The sequence below is a fragment of the Haemorhous mexicanus genome, chromosome 15, assembly GCF_027477595.1.
Source record: "Haemorhous mexicanus isolate bHaeMex1 chromosome 15, bHaeMex1.pri, whole genome shotgun sequence".
In the NCBI taxonomy this organism is placed as follows: Eukaryota; Metazoa; Chordata; class Aves; order Passeriformes; family Fringillidae; genus Haemorhous; species Haemorhous mexicanus.
Genome location: NC_082355.1, coordinates 3,540,227 through 3,568,007, shown reverse-complemented (window position 1 = coordinate 3,568,007; position 27,781 = coordinate 3,540,227). Strand labels below are relative to the sequence as shown.

Below are 27,781 nucleotides of genomic sequence, written 5' to 3'. Positions count from 1 at the left end.
TCCTAGTCAAATAGGATTTGATTCATCTCATATGTAAGAAAAGGAACAGCACAAGACCCTCTGTGCAAAGCCTGACCCCAGCACGACAGCGAGGGCTGCTCTGGCACTGTCCTGCAGTAGCAGGGCCCAGCCCAGGCTCTGGGTACCCCAACCCATCACTGACCTCTCCATCACTGTCGGATATAACAATAAACGCATCCACAAAACTGCGCTTCTTCTTGGCATTGGCTGGGTTCCTCTTCTCTTCCTCCTCTTCCTCCCCATCCTGACCTCGAGACTCCAGGCCCTCTGCAGGCTTCTTCCTCCTCGGCATCCTTCACTCTGAAACAGAGGGAAAGATTAAAAGCCATTTGTTTCCTTCTGATTTAGATTTCCCCTAACACTTCTTTTTTTTTTTTTTTTTTTTTTTTTTGCTATTTTTAGGCAAAAGACCCCAGGCACTGAAACCTTATTACAAAGCGTGGTGGATTTAGTGTTACTGGGAGCCACATGCACCAGTCACCACTCATCTAGTTAAGAACACTTTATTAGAGCTGATTGCTAAAAAGGGGTTTCAGGGGAACAGCAACACAGACCAAAGGCACTCTGAATGCCTTATTCCAAAGCAATGAGGCTTTCCTCTAAAAGCCCATCAGCAAACTCCTCCGCAGCATCACTTCACAGCAGGTCTCCCACCCTCCAACACAACCTCCCCTCCTCAGCCCCAACCTTGACCAAAACAAACCAGGCTGTGGCAGTGGATCAAGCTGACATTTGCACACCAGACCAAGAAGGCACCACAGCACAGCCCTCTGTCAGCTTTTGTATTCGACAAAACCAGGGGGAAGGCATTGTGTGTCCAAGGATGCTGTCCTGCTGTCTGCACAGCTCAGTGCATGGCTGCTCCAGCACTACAAACAGGGAAAACACAGGCAATGGCAGCAAGCAGGCTGGAAACAAGACAACAGGTTTATCTGGCAGTATGGATTTCTCAATGAGCAGCAGCCTCCGGAAGAACTCCATCCAGACATGCCCAAACCATCCGCATTAACGAAGGCACTTAAAGAGCAGCGAGCAACCTGCTGAGTGTTATTAGTGCAAACCTGAGTGCATGGAACAATTGAGAGCAGGTGCCCACACAATGCAAACTGGTACTTGAGCATCCCTTCCCTTGGCAGCCCATAGACTGATGGAGAGGGATGCACAGCAAGCATTAGCTGTCTGGATCCAAAAGAGCTCAGAGGCAAGGATTGGGAAGAGATCTCAGTAAAGGAGAGCAGCAGGATGGCACAGAGTTAAACCACCCTTTCCTGCCTATGCTTGCTGTTTGCCTGGTAGCTCAACAATAGCATTCAGTGCTTCTTGAACTGTGATGTAAAAGAGCCTTACAAAGCAGGCTGAGCATGACCAGCTCTGCTGAAGTTCAATTAAACATGTGCAGACAGAGGTTGAACAACAAGCCCCTGGTTCCACATCAGGGAACAGCAGAGCTGGAAATGCAAGTTAAGTTGGCCAGCTCCCAGACCAGTGTCCTTCCACAGAATCACTCTGCCTTCCTTCAAGATCACTGAAATAGCTCAGATGTGTGCGGCAATCTAAAATAAGAGTACGAGAAGATGCAACAGAAACCCCACATCACCCAGGATAGAGCCAAACCTTTCTCTGTAACACCACAAAATTGCAAACAGCCACTGCGTAGAGAAACACTAAGGGAGGCCAAAATTCCAATCAGCGCCGAGAACAGCAGTGCATTGCTCCATCTACAGTCCGAGCAGCAAGGTGAGGAATAACCACACTCCCTCCCCACGATCTGCAGCCTTCCTTCTGCAAATACATGCACACACACGCCCAGAGACAAAAGATGATTATCCTGGTGAGTCATGATTTGCACCGAAGGTTTGCTGAGCCCTCTGAAAGCAGAACTTGGCACAAATGGGCAGTCACGGCACCAAAGTGACTGCAAGGACCTCTGCAGTCCTCCAGTGTTTGTCTGTTGAGGAATCATAGAATGGTTTGGATTGAAAGGGACCTTAAAAATAATCTCATTCCAAACTCACTTCAAACTGCAACGGGCAGGGGCAGCTTCCAGTATCCCAGGTTGCTCCAAGCCCTGTCCTACCTGGCCTTGGTTGCTTCCGGGGATGAGGAAGCTACAGCTTCTCTGGGCAACCTGTGCCAGTGTTTCACCACTCACAGGGAAGAATTTCTTCCTAATATCTAATTTAATCCTGCTCTCTGTCAGTTTGAAGCCATTAAAGGAAGGGAAAATAAAAACAAGCACTGCTTTCAGTGAAGCACTGGCTCTTGAAAAACAAAGCTGTTCAGCTCCAGCTAAGCTGAACTCCAGCACTGTCGGAATATCCTCACTATATGTTGTCCATTTTTTTATCTTTTGCTCCAAATGGTCTCTTTGCCCTCCCTGCTCAGGGAGATGAGCCAAGCTTCACACCCAGCTGCTGTGAGCTGCCCCCACAAAGCGCATCCATGGTGGTGGAGAATGTTCCCTTATCTTTGGAAAACTACTCATTCATAAGCCATGAAGAGCACAGAAGGGCCCACACAGGGTCACTGAGGCTTTGGAGAGGCAGCCTATAAACCTTCTTACCCCCCCAATAAAAGCAACAGCAACAAACAACTGCTGTGCTGCCTCTTTTTTTTTTGTTTTAAATCCATGCTGCTATCACCATTGCTCCTCTGACTCTGCGATACATCTTCTCCTTGGTGCTCTGTGCTAAATAAGAGATCACTGAGAAATATCAGCTGAAGTTATGATGAGTCACCTACCTTCAACATTTAAAGGAGAGAAAAGAGGAGATGTAAGAGATGTAACCACACAACTCCCACAACGCTTCTGAAAATGAAGGGACTTGTGGCAAAGAGAGTCTCTGAAAATGTAACTAAGGGAACAAGACAAGTAAGAGATCACTCGTATCTGTGCTAGTCTGAAGCTGTGAGTAGGAGAGCAGTAATGGCTTTTATTAGACAAGCTGGTGTAGCGGAGGGAAGACAACACGCATCAGAGCACAGACCTCCTCTTCAGGAAGCGAAGTTGAGCATATTTTGCTTTTAGCACTCTTGGAAAGGATAGTTGTGAGTGCCTGAGGGGAAGATACCTGCTTTCAGACCCAGCAAAAAAGAAAAAAAAAAAAAAAAGGCCAAAGACTGAATTATCTAAAATTACCTCTGCAGTCCAGTTTGCAGACTCATTTTGCAGTTATCCAGATCTTTTTCCAACTCTGAATTTAAGAGAATTTCTTTGTAAACGCTCTGACAGCAAAGGTGACCTCCTGACAAGGAACTCGCACATGCCATGCTTCTCCAGTCACATTTTTAGGGATATCCTTGAAGATCCCCAACTTGTGATTATTTGTCATTTTCCCTCTCATCTATCATTTTGATGAATCAGAAAGCAATTACCGACAGAATAATTCTAAATCTTGACACTGCAGCTACAGACCTGCCAAGCTGTGACAGCTTGAAAAATGCTCGAAAAAACCAAGCCAAAAAAAATGAATGACTCTCATCCCCGGATGAGTTCCTGAGTGGTTGGAGACACAGGCTGTCGCTTTGTAAACAACTCCCCCCACCTCGGGAAGCAGAGGCACGACGCTCCCCGCGCTCAGGCAGGTCAGCACCACACACTTCCATGGAAATATCATCCCCAGACCCTCGGCTCGACCCCGCACTCAGAGCCCAGCTGATGCTCCGTGAGCAAGACACGAGGGCTGGCAGCGCCCCGGGGAGAGAGAAATTGTTTAGAGGATTGATCCGTTTATAGAGCTGGCTCTGCACAGAGGGGACACGGGCACTGCAGAGGCCACGCACGGCCGGGCACATCCGCACAGGCGGCTGAGCTCTCGGGAGATGCTCCCTGCTCCAGCGCCCTCGAGTCCAGCCCGCAGCATCTCCCTCCTCCAAGGGCAGGGGAGGAAAACGTTTTCCCCCTGAACTGAAGGAAAGCGACCCTAGCCCCAGAACCCACCCACGGTCCTTTCCCTTTCCCAACCCGCTGCCTTCGGGCACTGCATGGAAATTTACAAGGATGGGGTCGGGGATACTCGACAGGCTGGGGAGAAGCATGGAGGATCGCAGGCGGGAGAGGGGTGAGCTCTGGGGAAGGGGATCGGCCACAGGTGGGCAAACCTAAGGTAAGGGAGCGTGCAGAGGCTGCCCAGGAAAAGGGGAGGGAGCCGGGCCTGGCAAGAAGAACAGGAGAGGCAGGAGCACCTCGATCTCGGGGGATGCGGCCAAGGCAGAGCTCCGGTTTTCGGGTCCTGTCCCCAGGGGACGGTCCAGGAGGAGTTTCAGGGTATCCCCAGGCACAGCACCTGGGTCCCCTCCAGGCAAAAGACAGAGGAAGTGCCCCTAGAGGGAGACGGAAGGTGTCCCTTCCCCAGGGGACAGCGCTGGGGGCCAGTCCCGGGCTGCCAGGGGCGGAGACCGGAGGTCATTCCTGGGGGAGGTCAGCCCGGGGGCAGGGGCCGGAGAATGGCCCCGGGCGAGGGAAGGGGTTTCCCTCGCAGCCCCAGGAGCCCCGCGGCTCGCCCGAGACCCAGCAGCCGCGGGGCAGCGGCATGCCCTGCAGGGCACAAGGTACTCACCGGGCCCGGGCCGCCCCGTTGCCCGCGGCCTCCCCGCCTGGTCTCCCGCACCGGCCCCAGTCGGCGGGTCCCGCACCCGCGCTCAAGTTGGCGGCGGAGGCCTCATTGCCCTCACTCAAGATGGCGGCGAAGGCTTCGCTGCGTTTCACGTGGTCATCGGGGTGCTGAAGCAGGCAGCGCCATGTCCGTGGCTGGCGGACAGCGGGCCCGGATACATCGTTCTAAAGTGCTGGTGGTCGCGCCTTTATATCAACCCGGACGCCGCTTCCTCAAGAGAAGAATGGGCTGTGTCGCTTAAACACCCACAAAAACGAGCCGCCACGGGGATGCCGCAATACACCTGTGCCCACAACCAACATGTCCGCCGCCGCCTCCCTTGGAGGGTGCGGCGCTCTCGCGGGAGACCGCCCCGCCGTTGCTAGGCGCGGAGGGGGCGCGCGGGCGGCATCTCGCGAGAACAGCGTGAGGCGGCGACGGCGGCCATGGCGGACGGGGCCGGTAGCAACGGGGACGCTGCGGGGCCGCTGGTGGGCAAAGAGGCGGGTGAGGCGGCGGCACCGGGAGCGGGCGGGTGGTCGGTCCCCACGAGGTGCCCTCTGGCTCGGCTGGATCCTGCGAGGTGCGGGCATCCCAACAGGGACGGCCCGCACCTCGCGGGGTCCCACCGGGCCGCTGACGCCCCCGTTTTATGTCCCACCCCTCTCACCCCACAGTGGAGCGGCTGATCCGGGAGAACGGACACATTTTCACCGAGGCGCAGTGCAAGGTGTGCAGCGCCCTGCTCATCTCCGAGTCACAGCGGCTGGCTCACTATCAGGTAGGGAAAGGGCAGCCCCCCGCTTCTGCCCCAGCCCAGCCCCGGGCTCGGCCAGACACCGAGCGGGGGTTTCTCTGCTTTCCCCAGAGCAAGAAACACGCCAACAAGGTGAGACGGTACCTGTCCATCCACGGCGGGGAGGAGGGTGCCCACGGGAAGAAGATGAAGCTGGAGGTGAAGCAGGTGAGAGGAGACCTGATCAATGTTTATATGTCTACAGTGTCTTAAGATCTAGAGGGTAAGTCCTATGAAGAGTGGCTGATGGGTATATTCCTGAAATGTGAAGTGCCTCTTGCTGGGCACGTTCCAGACCCGTTTGGATACAATCCTGTGCAAAGTGCTCTGAGGTGACCCTACTTGAGCTGGGAGGTTGGACCAGGTGAGCCACTGTGGTCCCTTCCAGCCTGATCCATCCTTGTGTTCTGTGAGTGCAGGATCCACCAGGGCTAAATACAGCTCTGTGGGACCTGCAGGGCTAAAGGCAGTTGCACAGCCTTGTGAGTGAATGAGGAGAATGCTCTCAGAAGAGGCTTTGTGAGAACTGAGAAGCACAGTGGCAAGTGTTTCACCAGGTCATGTCCCAGTTCCTGCTGCCCTCCTTGCTCAGACAGCCTCTTTGAGCATGTCCTTCCCATTTAAACAACTGCATGTTCCTCTTTTTGATAGTCTTGTATGAAATGACAGAGAAAGAACAGGAGCAACAGCTTGTCAGGAGAGTTGTTGCATATCACGCAGAGCATGTTGGGTTCATCATCCACAGGAATTCTCTTCCCAGAGCATTCTTTATTTTTCTTATTTTGGTTCCCTCAGCTGGTAGCTGGAGCCTGTTGGTCAGTAAAGGCCCCACGTTCCATTCAGCCATCTGTCTGCCCCGTGACTCCCTTGGGGAACAGATTCTACTTTTATGATTGCTTCAGCTGTAATCCCCAGCTCTGGCATTTGCAGGGAGCTGGGGGATAACAGCAGATGCCTTTGCACATCGTGTCAGGCTGAGAACTGCCTGCTGCTCCCTCCTCAGCTGGTGTTGTGTTGCTGATGACCCAGCTGATAACAATGTTTGTGCTGCTCAGTTCACACCTTGCAGGGCACAAGGCTGTATGGTCCAATTTTGGCAGCCACAGGCTTAACCTTGTACTTAACCAACACAGGCCAGGGCTGCCCCTCTGCCTGGAGTGTTTGCCAACAGGTTAAAAACAGTAATCTGGTGCAAGAACACTCTCCAGGGAGGGAGAGGGTGATGCTGCATCATGGAAGTTCTGCCTAGTCACACTTCATTGACTTAACACCCGAATGTCTTTGATGATCTTTTTTAGACCCCCAAACCATAGTGTTTCTCCTCAAAACCAGGAGGCTGGATGGGATGACTTACAGAGGTCCTTCCCAGTCTCTGCAACTCAGTGGTTCTCTGTGCACAGGACAGCAAGCAGGAAGGCAGCAATGGGGAGGACAGGAACAAGTGTTGTCCCATCTGCAACATGACCTTCTCCTCTCCGGCCGTGGCAACATCTCACTACTTGGGCAAGACTCATGCCAAGAACATGAAGCAGCAGGCCCCCAAAGCAGAAGGTATGAGTGTCTGCAGTACCTTCACATTGTCCCAAAGGTGTTGAGATGCTTGTTGAACTTCAAGTGTGAGCTCTGGTAAGAGTGTGTGCTCTTTGCCATGAAGTAGAGTAAGGCAGCAGTGCGCCTCCAGAGACCTGGCTGTTCCAGCCTGCTCAGTGGGCTGGCATTTGCAAGAGGTTATGTGGGGTTTTTCTTTGTTTGTTTGTTTGTTCTGTTTGGGGGAAATGCAGCTGGCAGCAGCCATTGTACCCATCCCTGTATGCAGGGACCAAGTGTGTGATGTTAAGGTGTAGAACTGCCTGCCACAGGGTATGATGCTCATTAAATGTTAGAGACTGAAGTGACTGGTGAAACTCCGATATGGCAAATTCCCCAGGGCTGCTCAGCTACAACAGTGTGGCCTCTGAGGTTCACAGACTCGGGAGCTGCAGATTGCTGCGGAGTGGGAGAATACAGCTGGGGACACATCAGTATGTGCTTGTTCTGACCTTGTCTGCCCCCACACAACTGCCTGTGTGTCCCATCCCTTTGCCAGCAGCCAGAAAGGCCTGGTGGGTGGGGAGTGACACCCTCTGTCCAGGGCAGGTAGGGGTAGCCATGGGCCAGGGGGCTGCAGCTGGTCAGGACAGAAGGAAAACACCGCTGTTGAGTGCACCTGAGGATGGCAGCTTGTGCTAATTCCAAGCTAGGGGCTTGTGAGTCACCCAGACACCTGACTCCTGGGATCTTCCAGGCAGATGTCTGTCCCAGCATGTCTTCATGACTTTGCTAAAATGTGTGCACAGCAAAGCCACCTCCAGGATCTTCTTGTTCCTTGGAGCTCTTGCTTTTGGGTATGATAGGAGTCTGCAGGAAGATGTTCACTGAGCAGTCTGGTGTGTTCCTTTGGTGAGAGGAACTCTCTGATCCCTAGCAGGTTACTCACTCTGCTGTTTGGCACCTTGGGAGTGAGGGTGCAGGTTTCTCCACCACACAGAAGAGCTGCTTCCCTCTATGGATTCACTATGTCAGACCTATTCCCATTTATGCTGTGTCTCAGGCAGGACTCTTTATGAATTCAGGATCAAATCCTGTGGCTGCATGGTGCTTCCAGAATTCCTTCCAGAATGCCTTTGCTGTGAAAGGGCTTGTGCCCATGTTCTGTCTGGGACATGATAGCAGGTGGAAGCTCATTCATACCCAGTGTTTCTTGAATACAGTCATGCTTATGTTAAGGAGAAATATGCAAATCTGTTGGATTTTTTAAACCCTGAAAGTTTTCATGGCATACTCTGAGTTATGTCTTTAAATTCTGCAACATTAAGGGAAGAGGTAGCAAAATCATTAATTTATTGAGTTACTTCACATTGGCTAGGTTTGGGGTTTAAATGTAGAGTGTTACTGTTAATGTGGGTTTGGGGGAAATAAAGCAACTAGTTTTTACCTGTGAGTTCTGTGACTGACCAGGAGTTTGGATTCACCCTACAGAAACGGTGCCCCCACAGAAACACCCTGCTGCCCTCCCCACCTCTACCGCATCTTCTAATGAAGAGAACAAGGACATTACTGACCCGGACAAGTTCTGTAGCCTCTGCCATGCCACTTTCAACAACCCCCTTATGGCAAAACAGCACTATGTAGGCAAGAAGCACAGAAAGCAGGAGACTAAACACAAGCTGATGGCACACTATGGGCGAACCGCTGATGCACCAGCATCATCCTTCATGGGTGAGTTCTCAACAGGGAGGCTGATAACCAGCTGAAGAGCAGGGTGGGAGAGAAGCAGAATGTGTCTGACAGGCCTTTGGACAAGAGAGTCTGTGTGGAGGGAGCAGGGGAGTATTGCTTGTGATGAGGAACTTGATTATACACCCTAAGATTGATTTGGTTGATGTTGTAACCCCCGGCAGCAGATGTTTTAGACTGTAGCTACTCGTGACAAGCTTTGGGTTGTGTTATGCGGTGGTGTTTAATCGGGGACGTGTCCTTTTTATTCTCTGCGCGGATAATCCAGGGATTTTGGCCAGTACTGTTTCTAGTTAGGTGATTGCATCCAAAATGGAAAGATAAAAGTGGCATTTGATGCTTAAAAGTTGTCTTTGAGGGGACTAGCCAGAGATGGAAGGAATAGGTTTAACTGCACCTGCTGCTTCAAAGCACATGAAAGCCAGAAAGATTTCTCCCTGAATGCCTTTCTGCTTCTGTGTGGGCACTTCCATCTGATGAACTAATGCAGCTCTCTTTGGAGCAAGCAGGAATGTGGAAAAAAAACCCCAGAGCTATTAAGGAGGAACTTTAGGCAGACAGCTAAAACTCTTTTGGTTTATGATCTGCTGCTTATGAGCACTTGTACGTGATGAAAGCCCTCTGAGTCCAGTGAATGCATTAGGCGCTCACAGAAAACTCCTTTGTTCCTCCCAGCAGCCTTCTGTTGGGCCAGGAAGTCTTAGTACCTGCTGGATACTTGAGGTAAATAATAAGCAGACAGATCATCTTAAAATCTTCATCAAGAGCTTCTTTCTCTGTCGTAAAAACCCACACAAGCAGAAGATTAATTATTCTAATTCTTTGCAGGCCACCTTTAGATACCGGTAGCACTTATGACAAATGAGGCTCAATTAGCCAAGTAATGTTCTCTCCCACATTGCATGGCCGTGTGGGAGATGGAAAAGGTGCTCAGTATCTCACGTTACCCATCTGCTCTGCACCTAATTAGTGGGGTCTGATGAATGGTTCCACTTGAGTGTGACTCAGGTGCTGACAGGGGCAGGAGCCCCAGCCCAGGCAGGATGGGTAGGTGGGCAGTGCTGTTGCCTGGGTAGGTGGGCAGTGCCCTTGCCTGTGTGATTGATGTGTCCCAAGAAGTGCCAGCAGAATGGGGATGTGTACAGTCACATCTCCAGGGCACTTAAGCTCTTCAGGAAAGGTTTCAGAGCCTGGGCTATTATCAGGGGCTTCTCAGATGAGATGAGCTGCAGTCAGGGGTGTTTTGTCCTGCTCTCTTTTGCCTGTGTCTGTGTGCCAACAGCCACAGTTGTCCCTAAACTCTCTGCTTGGACCTAACTTGCAGCAGATGAAGATGTGTTCTTTGCAAATGCAACACTGAGGTCATTGCCCGCCTAAAAGTACTTTGGGAAAAAGTGGTTTGAAATTGAGGAGTGTAGTTTAGACAACTTTGTGCATGTGCCTGTTGGATGGGTTTGCAAGGGAAAAACCTTGACATTGATGGTGCAGGGAAGCAGACATGAAGGCTGTATCAGTTCTTCTGGCCTTTGCTGCCCAGATCCAGCTCCATTTTGAGAGCTGAGTGTCCCACTGGATTCTGAAATATCTGAGGTGCAGCAGCCATGTGGCAAAGTGTCTGCTACATCCAGAGTTGAGCTTCCCAATGATTTACTGCTCTGCACACCTGGGGTCCGTCTCCTCTTTCACCTTAAGGAAATGTTTTCCTTGTGAGAGTCCCAACCAGAGCCCTTCCCCAGTGACCCAAAATTCAGGAACACTTAATGTCTTGAGGACAACTGCTCGAATTTTTCCCTGTTGTAGACTTCTGTGCTGCTGTAGTTGCCTGTTGGTATCTGTGACCTCCTGAACTTTCAGTCCAGCTGGAGTTGTCATGTTACACAAAACCAATGATCCTGTCGAGTACCACTATTGTTGGAAACTTTTTTTTTCCTGGCAGTTAACTGATCCACTGACTGTAACCAAACCGCTTAAGGACAGAGCTTAATATCCTCAGTTGGCACCTCAGCAAGGCTTAGCAAAATGCTGCATTGTGGAGCTGGACAGTGGGTGTAATCTCCTCTGGCTGCCTTTTTTATTGAAATATTATAAGCGTACACATTTAGTATCTTTTCTGTTTTGAGATGTCCAGATGAGCAGAAGTGGGAATATGGGAGAGAAATGGAGTTGCAAAGGCAGTATAGCCTTTGGGGTTTGGGGTCCAGATCTGAAGGTTTTACTATGCCTGATACTATGAACTGTTTGTAGGGAACGTGTGTGTTTTTTAGCGATGAACAAACCGCGTTCTGATCAGGGGATTCTGTGGTCTCCCTACCTGGTCAGATTGTTGACTGCTATTTGTCTTTGTTTAGGGTTAATAAATCAGGTGATAGAGTGCCTTGCTTGTTTCTAGTTTAGGCACAAGGATTGGCTAGCTATGTGTGCTAACATTGCTGTCTGTTTCAGCTGGGAAGGGCTACCCCTGCAGCACATGTAACATAGTGCTGAACTCCATAGAGCAGTACCAAGCTCACATCAGTGGCTTCAAACACAAGAATCAGTAAGTAATGTTCCTGTCTAAGTGTGTTTCCAGCCTCTCTGTTCAAATCGATGGCCTAAATATAACCTAAAATGCAGTTTTGAGCACGCGTTTCCAGCTGACTTCCAAACAGAACAGCAGGGTCTGTGCAGGCTCTCTCTGTGTGTCCTGACGCTGCTCCAGGAGCTCCCTCTGCAGACAGCCCAGTCGTGCTGCCGCGGTGGAAGTGCCTCCGGTTGCTTTTGGTTCCTAATAGTTCAGCTCAGCACAGACCTTTGCAGTGAACCTGACACCTATTAAACACAGTTTCTCCTAACAACTGAGATTTTAATTTAATTAAGGACTGGCTCAGTGGAGATCTGCTTGCAAATCTAATCTCCTTTGGGATTGCTTGTTTTAAAATTTGGCATATAGTCAGCACGCTCCAGAAACCCGGACTGTATTCCTGAACTCACTCTTGCAGCTGGCAAGTTCAATAATGGCATCCCCTGCATATATTATTAATTGAAAAAAATTATGCTGCCAGATGATTAATACCAAAAATACTTGTTCTGGAGACTGCCAATCTTTAATTTAAGAGCCTTCACTAAAAGAGGTGCAGTAATGAGCCTGGGTTGGTTAGAAAGCTTCTTAAAAGGAAGAGGGATTAGGAAATCCTACCTGAAGGTAGGGTAGACTCCTAGCCAAATTCCCCAGAAGGGACAGGAAGAAAACTGTAATCTCTTGTTGCCTCTCTATGGAATAACAGCCTCCTGGTCCCTCAGCTCTGGGGAGTACTTGATGGGAAGATATCTTTCATCCCAGGGAAGTTCCAGCTCTTGAACGGCACAACTAGATCAATGTATAGGAAGTATCCCATTCTAGAGACATAACATCGAGGCACACACACATTAATGTTCTCTTTAAGGACGCTGCTGTTGTCAGAGCTGTTGCAGCCACACAGCTGCCTTTCAGAATGCTGCTCTGGATTCGGCCGTGCAGTCCTGTTCCAGCTTCTGCAGCCTGCAGAGAGGCAGGATGCTTGCTTTGTAATGGGAGCTCTTTAGCAGTCCTTGAGTTCTGCCACAGCTAATTCTGCCATGCTAAAGGTGTCTGTTTACACACAGGCAGAGAGCAAGGATTCACTTGGAAGATTTTCTGGCAAGTTGTTGCCTTGGCTGCAGTAGGCTGTTGCTCTGCTGACAGCCTTGCCTGCTGAGCAGTGATTGCAGCTGGCACATTTCAGAGCATTTGTGACATTGTCTCCTTTTTTTTCCTTTTTCTTGCTCCCTTCAATATGCAGGATGCCAGGAGCAGTGCCGGTTGTCGGACCGTTCCCGCCACAACAGTATGTCCGGGAAGAGTCAACTGGCCCGGGAGGCTACAGTTACTTCAGCCAAGACCTCTAGAGCAAGTTGCAGCACTATTCTTGGAGTTCTTGGTGGCCCCAGAACGCACATCCTTTGCCAGCCCACAATGGTTTCATTATCCCTCTGGATAAGCAAAGCCCTACCCTCCTGTATACACCCGTTGAGTAGAACGGGGACTGAATCTGTCAGGAAAAGGATCCAGCTGGAAGAGACTTGCTAGACAGCAAATACTTCACTCCCTTAGAGTAGTTTTCATTGTGTAATTGCTTCCTGTGAAGGTGGGTGCGGTGTGAGAGGAAGTGTCTATCTGGTGTAAGGAGGGTTTGGCAGCAAGCTGGTAGTGGCACCTTCTCCCTGTCCTCTCTGGGGGACTGCCCGTTCTGCTGCTGGACTGCTCTCAGAGGGATACCAGCACCCATGGGCACCCCCAGGCGTGACAGGAGGGGACCTGGAGCCTGGCTTTGGGACCAGAGCCACCCACATGGCCGGGAGGCTGAGGATGGATCATGGCCCTTGTCCCTAGATGTGCTCTGGTGTTGGTGCTGTTGGCCCAGCTCTTCTCCTCCCTGCCCTGGGCCAGGGCTCTGGCTGCCTCACCAGTCTGAACTCCATTGCCTTCTGGGCTGGCAGGCACAGGACAGAGCATAGAGCCACCCACATTCCACATCCTTCACAGAAGCACCACAGTCCCCTGCCCAGGCCGCAGCCAGCTCTGTGGAGCCAGTTGCTCCTCCAGGAGCACACCCAGGGTCCCTGCCTCAGCTGGGAGAAGCTCAGTTCTGGCCACAGCCCCAACCACTGCCATCCCTCGTGGCCCTTCAGGCTCCATTGAGTAAATCAAGTGCAGATGTGGAGTCAGGACAGGGTGCCTGCTTACAATTAGGGGCTGGGAAGATTGGGGTGGCCCCATTCTTGCTTTGCAGTTCCTTGCCATGGCTGCTGCTTTACTGGGCTGAACCCCCTTGTTGTGCGGGGGACAGGGCTGGTGAGCAAAGCTCCTGCTTTCTTGGCCCATAGATCAGCACTGTGGTGCCCAGCCCAACACATGGTGTGTGCCATGTCCCCACAGGGAGCAGGACACATTCTGGCCTCATTCCCTGTGCCAACTGCAACCGCAGCACTCCCCCACACAGCCAGGGCAGGAAGAGGTGGCAGGGCTGCAGCGGGACAAGGCATGACACTGCCCACCCTCCTGCCATATCACCCTCAACTTGTATGTTCCCCACTCAGCCTTCACTGCCCAGATCTGTGGATGCTCCTGTGCCATGCTGGAGGCTAGATAAAGCCTGGACCTCTGGTGTCCCTGTCCTGCAGCCCCTGCACTGGGCCCCACATTCTTGGCTCCCCAGAGGGAGCAGCAGGTTGATGTTTGCCAAGTTCTGCCTGGTTAAACCTTAACCGAGCTGGGTTGCTCCATGAGTCCCTCCCAGCCGGAGATAAGGATGGGCAGGCAAGACCAAGGCCTTGTGGGACATACTGCCCCGAACCTGGCTGCTTGCCTCCAGGGCAGGACCCAGCCCCTGCAGAGCACCGTGCCCAGTCTGGGGCAGCAGCCTGCCTGTCCAACTTGCCTCCTGCCTTCCTCAGTGGTTGCCAATGATATGAGGGCAGCAGGTTGTGGTTGGGGCTAGAAGCTACCATGTTGAAGCCTGTGGGACTGCATGGAGCTGGAAGCCCTCGTGCTGGGGCTCACCCCTTTCTCCAGGGCTGACCCGTTCCCTCAGTGCCAGAAGGTTCACATCACCCCAGCCCATGGAATGAGCCTGCTCAGCCTCAGATCCTATACATGTACAGGGTACAGTGAGCTGGGGCTTCTGTGCCCCAAACAAGAGCCGTTCAGGGGAGGCCAAGAGAAACTTCCAGGAGGAAAGAGCCCCCCAGGCTCCGGCCCCCACAGGAGCCACCATGCTGCGCAGGCTCTGGCTGGCCGCAGGTGCCACCACAGCGGGAGTGGCGGCAAGTGCTGGGGCCAGGCACAAGGGGCGGCTGTGTTCCCGCAGCTCCGGCTGCCTTCCAAGAGCAATATTGTTGGCACCAGGCAGGCTCCCTGCACCGGCAGCACATACATGGGCCTTTCATGAGGAGAGTGGGGATGATTTACTGCCTGGGGGAAGGGGCAGGGGCGGGAGGATGGAGCCCCAGCATGCCGGCGCCCGGCCCCTTGTGCATGCTCACTGCCGCGGGGCTCCGCACACGTAAGAAAGGCCAAGGGTCTGGCCAGAGGGTCGTCTCTCCCAACAAGACATGGGGCAAGAGGGATCCCTCTGCGCCATCTCTGGAGTTCTGAGAACACACTTCATCTCTGGGCACCCTGCTGTGTCGGAGCTAAGTAACCATGGGTCACACATCGCTTGTGCTGCAGTGATGGGGGCAGCCCATGAGCTGGGGGAGACAGGGGCACCAGAGGAAGGTGCTGGGGCAGGGGTGCACCCACAGCACAGAGTGCTGTGCTGGCACAATCCCCCCTTGTTGAGCTGCTGGCGTGGCAGAGGCCGTTGTGGTGCTGCCGGCAGCGGGTGGCAGGCGGTGGGGCTGGGCTGCTGTGAAGGGCTTTTTGTTTGCCGTCAGTTGCTGTTATAAATCAAGCCAGGCAGGCCAGCCCCAGCCCAGCACTGCCCCACGGCAGGGAGGTGACCAGTTCCCAGATGCCTGCAGCAGAGCCCCACCAAGCCCTGGCCTGTGCCTGGCATTGTCCTGGCCCAATGGGGATGTTCAGTGTGACACTGGGCAACATGCCCACGCTGGTCTGCTTGCCCTTCTTCCATTCAGCACTGGGGAACCCTGGGATACAGGGAATCTTTCCATGTTCATCCCAGGCTGCAGCTCCCACAGACTCCCCAGAGTCCCAGCTCTCCCTGGTGTTCCCAGTACTGGGAACATCCCCTTCTTTCTGGTTTTAATTTGGTTTTGGTTCGAATTGAGCTGAACCCAACATTTTTCTGTGCTTCCGGCATGCTGTGAACTCTGCAGGGGCGGCCGCTGCTCCGTGAAATTGATGTTCTCGTCCGCTTCACGCGTCAGCAGGAATGAACAGCTGCTGGGGGCTGCTGGCCCCTGGGACTGCTCTGTGCACCTCTGCACCCCAAGGGGACACCAGTACTCTAGATGGGGATCAGCACAGGGTGGATGGTGCTGTGGGAGATTGTAGCACCAACCAGACCTCACAGTGAAACTGTATCACGCTGGATGGTTTGGCTTGGCACAGTGGAGCAGCATGGACAAGGCTGTGCCCAGGACTCACGGTGTGGCCCTACGAAATAAGGGGTAAGAGTGACAGTGTACCCCACTCATAGGAACTCAAGATCCGCGCCAGGCATGGGCAAGGCTGTGTGTGGAGCTCAGCACAGCCCTGGAAGATCTTGCTGGAAAGCAGGTAGTGAAGCAGATGGCAATACAGAAAAGGAGAGCAGCTCTAGGGCCAGACCCTGGCCATGTGCTGGGGGACACTGACCCCTCTTGATGGCAGCAGGATGCTCAGGGGACATTGTTCCTTGGGGTCACACCAGTTCAGTGTGTCTGAGGCCAGGCTTCCCCCAGTGCCCAGGTCTCTTGCAGGGGTGAACGAGCAGCAAGGCCCGGGCATGGTGGGGTCTGCCTGCCCCAGCACAGGCAACAGCATAGGAAAGGTGAGGGCAAAGTGTTTATGGGTTGGATTAGGCCACTCCAACTCTGGCTCGCACCTTAGCCACGTTTTATGGCGCTCCGTTATGGGCTCCTAATGAGGGTCACAGCCACTTTATGGCACTGACAGCGATAACGCTACAACTCATTATGGCACAATTAGCCTGTGGGCTGCTGGGCACCCAGCAACGCTCAGCGCCCAGCCTGGGCCACGACAGCTGCTTGGGGCTGGAGTGCTCCCACTCCCAGCAGTCGGGGGGAAGCGGGGGTGGCCTTGCCCCTTGTCCCATCTGCTGCTCCCCTGCGTGGGGTCTGCCTGCAGGACAGCACAGGGGAGCAGCCCCGGGTGTTTTGCAGCCCCCTGCGTTCCCCACCCGCGAGGGGAGGCTGCACCGGCGGAGCCGGGATGGAAGGGGCCGGGGGCCGCCTCTCGCTGCTGGGGGCGAAAGGCCGGTGCTACCCCCCCACTTCCCCCGTCCAGCTCGGCGGCAGGTCGGTTTGCAGAGATGCCGGAGAAGCGGGGCCAGTCCTCGTCCCCCCCCTCCCGCCTCCCCAGCGCTCCGGGCGGGGCCGCTGTAACCCGACCGCGTCCCTACAAAGTGCCCGCGCCCCCGAGGCGGCGGCAGAGCGGGGCCGGAGCCAGCCCGGAGCGAGCTCCAGCCCTGCCCGCAGCCGGAGCCGTCCCGAGCCCGCAGCCGGAGCCATCCCCGGCCCTGCCGCCATGGGGCCACGGTGTGGGGCTCGGCGGCGCTAAGCCCGCTGTCCCCGGACTTTGCCCCGGCCCGCGCAGCGCAGGAGGCTCCGCCGCGGGAGGCCGTCACCGCCGGTAACCACACCGACCGCGACCCTCGCCCCGGCACCATTCGGGGCCCCCCCGTCCCGGGACACTCTCCCCCTCCCTGGGATCCCCCGCGGTCCCCCGCCCCCGGTTAACCTCCCCTAGCGCCCTGACCAGGCAGCCGCTGGCTGGAGAGGTCGGATTCCCGGCACCCAAACGGGGTGTTTCCCATTCCGTGCCCCCTCCCATTCCTGCCCAGGGACCCCCGTGGTCTGTCTCCCGTCCTTGCCCACCCACCCTCGCGGTGACCTGGGGACCTCGCACTGCTTCTCCCCGGTGCCTCGGGAGAGGAGGGGGCTGCCCGCTCGGATCCGCTCACCCGACCCTGCCTGTCCCGCAGGGTGGGACCCCCGCGCTAGGGGGGGCCTGGAAGATGCGGCCCCTCTTGCAGGTCGTGGCGGGGTTGCTGCTGGCGGCGGCTGCGCGGGGCAGGGCGATGGAGCCAGGTACGGCTGCGGGGGGCGAAGCGGAGCCGGAGGGCGGCGGGAGTGGGTTCGTGTTTTCTGAGTACTTTCTCCATCCCGGCTGGGCGGCGACCCCCGGGCTGGGATGCGGGTGCCTGCCCTGGGCACGCAGCCCCACCGCTCTGCCTGCAGGGCAGGGCTGGCGGGAGCTGGGGACACGGCACAGGGACCAGCGTTCCCATCACTGACAGAGGCAGGGTGGCTCCAGCCAGGCTGTCCCTGTGCTGCGGGGGCTTGGCTCGCAGGGACACGCGTGGCAGAGAGGGGTTGCGAGGCCGCTGTGGGCTGTAGCTGCTGTGTGTGACTCCTGGCGAAATGCGGACAGTCCGTGCCTCGCGGTGGTTGGTGCGGGAGAAGGACGCGTCCCCGGGGACCAGAGACCAGCTGCCTCACATCCCTCCTGGGCTGGCCATGACCTGGGCTGGAGACATACTCGTGTGCTCCAGGCTCCTTCACGTGGGCAGTCGGGCTGCCGTGGTATTGCTCTGCTGGCGGCCAGGTTGTTTCTGCCCTCCACGTGCACATGCTGCTGCTGGCCATGGGCAAGCTGGGCTCCACTGCCAGCCCGGGCACTGCCAGGGACAACCAGGCTGTAAGGGTCCCAGCCGTGCTTGGGGCATGTAGAGGTCCGACGATGGGTGTCTGAAGGGGTTTGTTGCCCTCCTTCAGTAAGGAAGAGCAAGCTGGAGCACCCTGCGCCACTGGGAGTGGTGGAAGGATAGTGGCATGTGTGGCCTTGGACGGGGACATGCCATTGGGGAAACCATGTCCCTGTGCTTCAGGGCAGAGTCCAGCCCTTACCCACTTCTGGGGTGGCAGAGCCAGGCTCTGGGCTGTGTCACCACATGCTCTCCACTAAGATGGGCATATGGAGGGGTCCTGCTGTTAGGGAGGGGTGAACGCTGGGGTGGGTGCTCACCACATCTCTCCAGAGCTATTTGAGAGACCCTTGCTGGAGTCAGAACATGAACATCTCCTACTGGACCCAGGCAACACATTGAAGCTGTACTGTGATGCCAACAAGAGTGGTGCCAGTGTGGTCTGGTACAAGGAGTCCCGGCCACTCGTCTCGGGGGGTCGCATCCATCTCCATCAGGGCCTGCTGGAGATCTCAGAGGTCGCCTACGAGGACTCAGGGTTCTACGTGTGCCGGGCACGGGGAACTGGAGAGGTCCTGCGCAACTTCACCATCTCTGTCATGGGTAGGAGCCCCGGCAGCACTCAGCTACCCCTGGGGCAGCAAGGCAGCCACTGCCCACCCAGCCCTGCCGGCCGGGATGTCCCTCTCAACCCGGTTCCCTTTGCAGACTCCCTGGGATCAGGTGATGATGATGAAGATAGTGATGGGGACAGTCCCCACGGAGACCGAAATGAGGAGTCAGTCTATGTGCACAGAGGTCAGTGCCAGAGGTGCACAGAGGTCAGGGCACTACAGGAGAGGGCAGGCGGGGCAGAACCAGGGGAATGGGGCACTGCTGCCTCCTGCTACCTGCACAGCCCCTCCCACTGTACATCCTGCATGTCCCCAGCTCCTTACTGGACTCACCCACACCGGATGGACAAGAAGCTGTATGCAGTCCCTGCGGGGAACACGGTGAAGTTCCGCTGCCCGGCCTCAGGCAGCCCCAGCCCCAGCATCCGCTGGTTCAAGAATGGGCGCGAGTTTCGAGGGGAGCACCGCATCGGGGGCATCCGGGTACGGGCCAGCTCCTCCCACCACAGCTTCCCTCCCAGGATCCATCTTTCCCAACTCATCTCACTGCCTTACCTCCCCCTCTGCAGCTCCGGCACCAGCACTGGAGTCTGGTGATGGAGAGCGTGGTGCCCTCTGACCGCGGCAACTACACTTGCCTGGTGGAAAACAGGTTTGGCAGCATCCGCTACAGCTACCTCCTGGACGTGCTGGGTGAGGGTTCCTCAGCATGGTGCTGATCTGGGCTTCCCCATACCTGGTGGGGTCAGGGAAAGGGGTGCAGGAGCCTCTGTGTGTGGCCTATCCACAGGTGCAGCTCACATGTCCCTCACAACCCAGGGACATGGGATGGAGACCAGGCTTGGGTTGCGCTGGTCTCTTTTAGGGCTCGGGAAGGGCTCCTTGGTGGGTGGAGAAGGAGAGAGAAGGGAGCCTGTGCTCTGGGCCACCATGTCAGTGACACTGCTCTGCTCCCTGTGCACAGAGAGGTCCCCACACAGGCCCATCTTGCAGGCTGGGCTGCCTGCCAACACCACAGCCCTGGTGGGCAGTGATGTGGAGTTCTTCTGCAAGGTCTACAGCGATGCCCAGCCCCACATCCAGTGGCTGAAGCATATTGAAGTGAATGGCAGCAACTACGGCCCTGATGGGGTCCCCTATGTGCAAGTGCTCAAGGTAACAAGGGCTGGAAGCACGAAGGTCCCAGATACCCATGCTAAACTGGTGACAGGGGTGCACAAAGCTCCCTGAGGAGGAGGGATACTGACCATCCATCCCTCTCTGACAGACTGCAGATATCAATAGCTCTGAGGTGGAGGTGCTGTACCTGCGCAATGTGTCCATGGAGGATGCTGGCGAGTACACCTGCCTGGCAGGGAACTCTATTGGCCTCTCCTACCAGTCTGCCTGGCTCACTGTCCTGCCAGGTAGGGGTGGGGTTCTGGTATGGGGTATGGGATCCCCAGCACAGAGTGGCCATGTCTCAGGCTAATTCATCCACTCCCTGCAGAAGAGGAGCTGGTGCGGGAAGCTGAGGCCCCTGAGACCAAGTACACAGACATCATCATCTACACCTCAGGCTCACTGGCTGTGGCCATGGCCATTATTATTGTGGTGCTGTGCCGGATGCAGACTCAGTCGAGCAAGCAGCACCTGGAACCTATGGCAGTCCACAAGCTCTCCAAATTCCCCCTCATCCGACAGGTGGGTGCCAAATTTGAGCCCTAGTAATGCAGGGGGACCCTGGTGACCAATGGGCTCCAGGAGTGTCACTTGTGCCCATCACACCTTACCCTACTGCCAGCCTTGGGGCTGCCCTTCCCACTTCCCCCTGCAGCTCCCTCACCCCATTGCTCCAAGTGAGGATCTCTGCTTTTCTATTGCATCTCTGTTGGGCCCTGGATCATGGGATGGATGGCTGAGGACCTGTGTCTCTCTCCACAGTTCTCTCTGGATTCCAGCTCCTCTGGGAAGTCCAGCACATCCCTGATGCGGGTCACCCGTCTCTCCTCCAGCTGTGCCCCAATGCTGGCTGGTGTCATGGAGCTGGACCTGCCCCTTGACGCCAAGTGGGAGTTCCCCCGGGACAAGTACGGTTCTGCACAGGGCAGGGACAGGCGCTGCTCTCCCCAGCTGCCCCACAGACAGCAGCATGCATGTGGTGGATGGGGAGGCCTCTGGCCACCACAAGGCCATCCCTGTGATCTCTCATGGCTCTGCTTGTCCCTGCCAGGCTGGTGCTGGGGAAGCCCCTGGGGGAAGGCTGCTTTGGCCAGGTGGTGCGGGCAGAGGCTTACGGCATAGACAGAGACCGGCCAGACAGAGCTGTCACCGTGGCCGTCAAAATGCTGAAAGGTAATGGCTCCTGTGCCAGTGTCCCGGGAGCAGAGGTGGCACCAGCACTGGGCAGGGGTGCCACTCAGCTGGCATTGTGACACAGCCCTCCTTCCCTAGACAATGCCACTGACAAGGACCTGGCGGACCTCATATCTGAGATGGAGATGATGAAGCTCATGGACAAGCACAAGAACATAATCAACCTCCTGGGAGTCTGCACACAGGATGGTGAGGGGGCTGTGCAGGCAGGGTTCAGGCAGGGCATGGAGCAGGACTGGGGATGCAGACTGCTGGGCTCAGTGGCTAACTGGGAAGGGCCAAGGCAGGCCAGGGGCTGAGCAAGTGGCCGCCCTTCCCAGGGCCACTGTACGTGATTGTGGAGTTTGCTGCGAAAGGCAACCTGCGTGAGTACCTCCGTGCCCGCCGCCCCCCGACGCCTGACTACGCTTTTGATGTCATGGCAATGCCTGAGGAGCAGCTCTCTTTCAAGGATCTGGTCTCCTGCGTCTACCAGGTGGCCCGTGGCATGGAGTACCTGGAGTCCAAACGGGTATGGCTGGCATGGCCTGCATGGGCTGCCTGTGCCGGGCACAGCTGGGGAGGGCATGGCAGAGACAGAGGAGCTGTGTATCCCTGGTGAACCCACTGTTTCTGTGGAAAGGGAGCCCAGCCAATTCCCATAGGCTGTCCAGAGCCTCCCAGCCCCATCCAGCAAAGCTCAAGGCAGTGCCTCCCCAAAAATATGGGACTCAAAGCTTGACCCATCTCCTGGGGAAGTGTATGTGGTCCCCCCACTGTGCCTGTCACTGCAGCCAGCCCAGTGATGGGATGGCCCCACCACTGCAGAGGTGCTGGGGGGTGTGTGGGTGGGAAACAAGTGATTTTGGTGTTTGAAGGGGACATGTGGAGCTGCAGTCACCATTCCACACCCCTGTGTGTGATGCCCCCCCCGGCAGTGCATCCACCGTGACCTGGCTGCCCGCAACGTGCTGGTGACAGCGGAGAGCGTGATGAAAATCGCTGACTTTGGCTTGGCCAGGGACGTTCACGACATCGACTACTACAAGAAAACCAGCAATGTGAGTGGGCCTCCTGGGACAGGGGCACAGGCACCCCCATCAGGGCTGAGCTGAGCAGCAGGTTTGCTCTCCTAGGGTCGCCTGCCAGTGAAGTGGATGGCCCCCGAAGCTCTGTTTGACCGTGTCTACACCCACCAGAGTGATGTGTGAGTCCTGAGGGGAATGAGGGTCTGTTGGGTGTGGGTTGAGGATGCTGTTGGTGTGGGACAAGGCAGCACTGTGGGGTTATGCATGTACTGGAGGGTCCCCGTAGCAGAATGGGGGTACTCCATGAGGACAGAGGGGCACTTTCCCCAGGGGTGATCCGCCCTCTCCCATCTTTGCTCTCACAGCACTGCAAGGTGCAGTGGGCCAAGCTGGGGGAGAGTCCTGGGATGTATTTAACCCCCCTTTGCTATGTGTGATCCTAGGTGGTCCTTTGGGATCCTGATGTGGGAGATCTTCACGCTGGGGGGCTCCCCATACCCTGGCATCCCTGTGGAGGAGCTGTTCAAGCTGCTGAAGGAGGGGCACCGCATGGACCGACCATCCAACTGCACCCACGAGCTGTGAGTACCAACCAGGTGGGTGGGCAGGGGGCACAGTAAGACCCTGCTAACACCACCTTGTCCCCAGGTACATGCTGATGAGGGAGTGCTGGCACGCCGTGCCCTCACAGCGGCCCACCTTCAAGCAGCTTGTGGAGGGGCTGGACAAGATCCTGGCAGCTGTTTCAGAGGAGGTGAGAAGAGGGGAGTCTGGTGGGTGAGGGGTGGGCAGTGTGAGCATTGACAGCACTGGTGGTCATGGCACCATCGCTCCTTGCAGTACCTGGACCTCTCCATGCCCTTCGAGCAGTACTCGCCCTCCTGTGAGGACACTGCCAGCTCCTGCTCCTCTGATGACTCCGTCTTCACCCACGACCCACTGCCGCTGGCTCCTCACCTCTTCTCCTACCCCAGCGTGAGGACTTAAGGGAGGGCAGGGAAGGGTGATGCTGAAGCCACCTCTGTCCTTGCAGGGAGGGGGTCCAGGTTTCCAAAGGTGCCTGCTTTGTCCAGGCTGAGCAGTGGGTGGGCAGGGTCCTGAGCCACAGCACCAGGGCAGGGTGTCCCTCTCCCCAGGCTCCTTTTAGGCACTGAGCCATCAGCCCTGGCTGAGATCTGCCTGGTATTGTGGGGCAGCAGGAGCTAGAGCCTCGCCATGTGGGCACTGCCTGGGATGCCCATGGCATTGCCCAGGGAGATGGGCTTTGGCCAGTGCTTCAGTGGAAGTGTCTCTAGGCAGGAACCCGACTGCTGCCAGGCTCCTGCTGCATCTGTACATAGCCACAGAGATGAATATTTATGTACATGGAATTTCAACCTGATAAATTATTTTTTTGGAATATACCCCGGTGCAGTTTCTGGGCTGCTCTGGAGTACAAAGGGCTCACCTAAGTTTGGAGGGCAGGTCAGGGTTTGCCTCCTCACTGCCTCCTTGCTCCAGCCAGTTCAGGGCCTGCAATCACTCCTGGGGGACGCAGAGACAGTGCCACAGGTGCAGGAAGTGATGTCCCCACTCCTGTGCCTCCAGGCCTGCTCCAACACAAAGCACCCTTGCATCTGTTCCCCATTAGCCATTGCTGCACTAAGCCACCGTGAACTCCGCTACCAGCATTGCCCTGAAACTGATCCCCCAACTGCCATGGGCTCCCAGGCTGGGAAAGTGCTCTGGGGCCCAGCCCCACGCACAGGGACCCCCCGCACCCTCCTGCCCAGGCCAGCTCAGCACTCCAGATTAAAGTGAGTTATGGGCTCTGTCTCCCCAAAGCCTGTGGGAGCACAAGTTGGGGGTCTCCAGCCCCTGCTCTCCGATGCCTGTTTTGCCCCCCCTTGCCCTGTGGTGCCCAGCAATGACAGCAGCATGGGCAAGGAGGGCTGCAGCTGTCTCACCCCCTCCTGCCAGCCTCCTCCCTGGGTCTAGGGTTTCATCCAGGGCCAGGCTTTGCCGGCCGTTAGTCCCAGGATCTGGTTTCCTCCTTCAACTCCCAGCTGCACTCACAGCCCCCCGCCTGGAAGCTGCCTCTTGCAGCATGGAAGCTGGCTCTCTGGCACAGCCTGCCCCAAAACAGCCCAAGGTGATGGGGACTGGCAGGTGCTGTGGGGCAGGACCTGGACCCAGGGCAGCTGGACCCTCTATCCTGGCTGCTGTGGTTGTGGTGCCCAGGTCTGGGATCACAAGAGAAACAGAACTTGGGACTTGACACAGCCCTGAGTGTTGTGAATTGTATGTGCCGGGAGCCCAACAGCTTTCAGAGCCATCCCGGTGTCCCCTCCTTTTCACAGCCCCTCACAGGGTTCCTATGGGGATCCCACTCCACTGGCATGCTTGCAGCCTCCATCTCCAGCTCAGCTCCCCTCTCTGTTGGGAGGAGCCCCCCATTCCAGGGAGGGTGGAGGCAGACAGCCCACTGGCAGGTGTGAAACCTGCCTGTGCCGGCAGCCTGCCTGCCCGGGAAGGATCCCAGCTGTCCAGTAATGTGCCAGAACCAATGCATTTCGCACAGCCCTGAATAGGGCATTCACACGCTGAAGGGCAAATTGCCCAAGCTGCCCACAGGGGCTGCCCAGATCCTGGCCGGGACTGAGACTGAACACGGAGAGGGGCTGTGCCCAGCTTGCCCCCACCTCACTCCAGTCTGGGGTCTCCGTGCTGAGGGCAGCACACAGGGCAGGCAATTCTTGCTCACCTTGCACTGCCATTTCCCTGGAAAATGGGGCCACAGCCAATTTCACAGGGTGAGGCATAGGTGGGTTTGCTAATGCTTAATACCAAAGGGAAGGAGTGGGGCAGAAGGGGACATTGTGGGCAGGGACCTGCCATCCCCTGCAAAAGCCTCGCTCACTCCTTGCATGTTTAAAAGGCTTGCCGCAGGTGCAGGCAGTGCCTGCTTCCCACAGCCCAACAACCCACAGCAGTGCAGCCAAGGGATGCTTCCAGGGTCCTGGCTGTGCCCAGCACTGTGCCCACCTGCCTGTCCCAACTTGGGGGGATGGCCCTCTGCCCAGGCACCACTGCATCCCCCAGTGAACCCCCAAAGGCTGCAGCAATGGGTGCATGGGCTGTGCCTGAGCCAGCTCTGCCAGGCACAGGGCAGCTGAGGCCATGGCTGGGCAGGGAAGCAGCCCGGGGCGTCCCACAGCCCCACGACAACTGGAGGCAGTTTTTATTGTTTAACATTCCTGGTATTTTCTGTCAGGGCTGAACCAATTGTCCTTAATCCGCCAGGCTCTGGTGGCCAAACAAGTGTGGCTGAGCCACCAGCATCCTGTCCGCACGAACAGGCCCCTTTTGTGAGGGGGATTTAGTGTGTAGCCCAGTAAATCCTGCTGGTTTCCTGAGGCAGCGTTCCCACACCCCCCACCATTGCAACCCCCCCTTGCTGCCTGCTCCCAGCCCCTGGGCCCTGGCACCGATCCCTGCCCGGCCATGCCCGCGGGCATCGCGTCTGCCCGAGTTCTGGGGCCATGTACCTGCTGCTCCCCTCCTCCCAGAATCTGCCCACTGCAGGGCTGCAGATTCCCCTTGCATGTGTCTGGGATATATCTCTGAGTCCTTATGGGATGTTGGTGGGGCTGAGAAGCTTCACAGCCACCCCACTTTGCTGCTGGTCCTTCATGGGATGCCGTGGTCCCTGGCGGGGAGTGCTGTGGTTCTGGAGGGATGCTATATTCCTGGAGCAGATGCTGTGATCCCCGGGGAAATGCTGAGCCCTAGGGAAGGTGGTTCTGGTCTGGGGTGGGGGAAGGGTGTGTGTGGGGAAGATGCTGAGTCCTGGGGGAGCTGCTGTAGTCCTTGGGGAAATGCTGAGTGCTCATGGATCTCGTTCTGGTCCTGGGAGGAATGCTGAGCCCTGGGGGAGACAGCACCCCAGGGGCCAGGACACCAGCTGGTTCCTCATTCCAGCTCTGGGATGTGGCTCCAAACCCCTGCCCGGAGATGCCTTCGCTTAACGACTCTGTTGTTTGGCCGGGAGCTGATGTTGTCTTTTCTCCACAAAACAAAGGCGACAGGATTTTATCTCTGGGGAGAATCTGGTTTCTGTGAGATGCAGAAAGCCTCTGCCCCCAGGCAGGAGAGGGTGAGGCTGGCGGGGCAGAAAGGCACCAGGTTGCTGTCTACCCCACTGGTAGGAGGAGCTGGCAGTGCCCCTCTGGCTTATCCTGCCTGCCACAGCCCCTGTTCCCCGACCTGCCTGTCATTGTCCCATGCCTGTGCCCCATGTGTCCAGGCAGCGAAGGGAGGGAAGACCCCCCATGGGCCAGCGGGTAGAGGAAAGGAGCCCATGAGCACCGACACATCGGAGTAGAGGCTGAGGCATGGCCCCATCTCTCCTGTGGAGGAATCCAAACATTGGATCCCGCCACAGCTCCTGCATCCAGGGACACCTCACACACTGATGTAGGCACACACAGAGACGTAGGCATGCGCCCAACCCCCATATCCATAGAGAAGTACCTGCACACTCACCTCCATGTGTGCACACTCACCTCAGGCACACCTTCCAGGAACATCCCCCCATGCATGCATCCACTTCCAGCCAAGCACACACACTACATCCCCTACAGAAACCCCATGCACCCTCACACACCCCACGCACCCGCTTCCACGCACACACATGTACAGCACCATCCCTATCCACACACACACGCGCGCGCACACACACAGAGGACATAAACACACACCTCTGCACCTCCCTTCACGCACCCCCTCTCCCCTCAGCGGCAGAGCCGAGGCTCCAGCGCCACTGCGGACCCCTAGCGCAACAGCGGACCCCCAGCCCCATCCAGACAGGCCAGGCTGGGGGTGCCAGCGAGGGTGGTGATCCCATGCTGCGGACCCCCCGCCCGCCGGCCAGACACGCCGGTGCTGCGGGAAGCCGCGGACTCTCAGCCCCATCTCCCGGCCGGCGGGAGCAGCTGCGCGGGGCGGGCGGAACGGAGCGGGTGAGCAGCTCTCCTGCCGCACGTCCCCCGTATTTGGCTGGTGACAGTGGCCTTCGCGGCAGGACAGGCATGGGACTGTGTTGGAAGGATGACAAACGCGACTGGGAAAAACGGTCTGCGGCATGGGGATGTATCCTGGCTCTGCTCTCCATCACCCTCACCGATGGATGGGGCTGGGAATGGGGCAGGGCAGAGGATTGGGCTGCAGAGCTACACTGTGTCCCAATGTGCATCCCGTTTGTATTCTTCCATGTGACAGGAGCAGTGTGGGGAGGGCACCCCATGGGCACTCGAGCCTAGTGAACCTGGCTCTACCTTGGGTGGATGGATCAAAGGCCAGCCTGAGCTCAGCCTCGTTGCTCAGGGCTGAGAGCCCTGCACACTCCCTAAGCTGAGGATGGGGGGCAACCCGAGGGCTGGGGAAGCAGAGCAGTCCCCGAGAGCAGCTGCAGCACTCAGACGGGCACCCTGGGCCTCGGCCCCTCGGGATTATCCCTATGCTGCATATGGCTGCTGCAGAGACCAGCCTGCAGGTGACAGTGCAGCGATAGCTCTTCCGTGCCGGGCGGATTTGCTCAGCAGTGATGGCTCCTGTCCCCTGCAGCTCGTGCCAGCGGTCCTGCCTGCACCCACCGCCCTTGTGTGTCCCTGGGCTGCCCCCCGCAAGGTTTTGGGGGGGCATGGAAGCACCTGGGCAGGGGGACTGCGAGGTGAGGGACCTGGGAAGCAGA

The 27,781-nt window shown here is 56.6% G+C and overlaps 3 protein-coding genes across 11 annotated transcripts in view; 2 read left to right on the top strand and 1 right to left on the bottom strand.

The window, feature by feature from the left end:
• Positions 1-4,916, bottom strand: part of UIMC1 (ubiquitin interaction motif containing 1) — a 39,826-nt gene extending 34,910 nt beyond the window's left edge. For 3 of the 8 annotated variants that reach the window (XM_059860599.1, XM_059860601.1, XM_059860603.1), the window contains exons 1-2: positions 4,581-4,916; positions 164-321 (exon numbers count right to left, since the gene is read on the bottom strand). In XM_059860599.1, coding sequence (XP_059716582.1) covers positions 164-313 — 150 coding nt within the window. In that variant the 5' untranslated portion in view covers positions 314-321; positions 4,581-4,916. Of the gene's footprint in view, positions 1-163; positions 322-4,206; positions 4,354-4,580 lie in introns of those variants that run through there. The other 5 variants (XM_059860596.1, XM_059860600.1, XM_059860598.1 and 2 more) reach the window with 3 other exon arrangements.
• An 86-nt stretch (positions 4,917-5,002) lies between these two features.
• On the top strand, positions 5,003-12,800 carry ZNF346 (zinc finger protein 346). Its single transcript, XM_059860607.1, has 7 exons — positions 5,003-5,123; positions 5,294-5,397; positions 5,485-5,580; positions 6,813-6,963; positions 8,431-8,670; positions 11,131-11,224; positions 12,486-12,800. Exons 1-7 carry the CDS (start codon positions 5,063-5,065, stop codon positions 12,589-12,591), a joined length of 852 nt encoding a protein of 283 aa, XP_059716590.1. The 5' UTR covers positions 5,003-5,062; the 3' UTR covers positions 12,592-12,800.
• A 3,988-nt stretch (positions 12,801-16,788) lies between these two features.
• FGFR4 (fibroblast growth factor receptor 4) lies at positions 16,789-23,449 on the top strand. 2 transcript variants are annotated; one of them, XM_059860606.1, is made up of 18 exons: positions 16,789-16,999; positions 17,352-17,457; positions 18,465-18,677; positions 18,783-18,872; positions 19,005-19,171; positions 19,258-19,381; positions 19,653-19,843; positions 19,956-20,094; positions 20,178-20,371; positions 20,612-20,757; positions 20,901-21,022; positions 21,122-21,232; positions 21,364-21,554; positions 21,961-22,083; positions 22,159-22,229; positions 22,494-22,631; positions 22,699-22,804; positions 22,891-23,449. In XM_059860606.1, the coding sequence occupies exons 2-18, from the start codon at positions 17,385-17,387 to the stop codon at positions 23,035-23,037; spliced, it is 2,346 nt and encodes a 781-aa protein (XP_059716589.1). In that variant the 5' UTR covers positions 16,789-16,999; positions 17,352-17,384; the 3' UTR covers positions 23,038-23,449. The 2 variants fall into 2 exon arrangements, with proteins under 2 accessions (XP_059716589.1, XP_059716588.1); XM_059860605.1 differs by having other exon boundaries at positions 18,408-18,677.
• Positions 23,450-27,781: the final 4,332 nt, after the last annotated feature.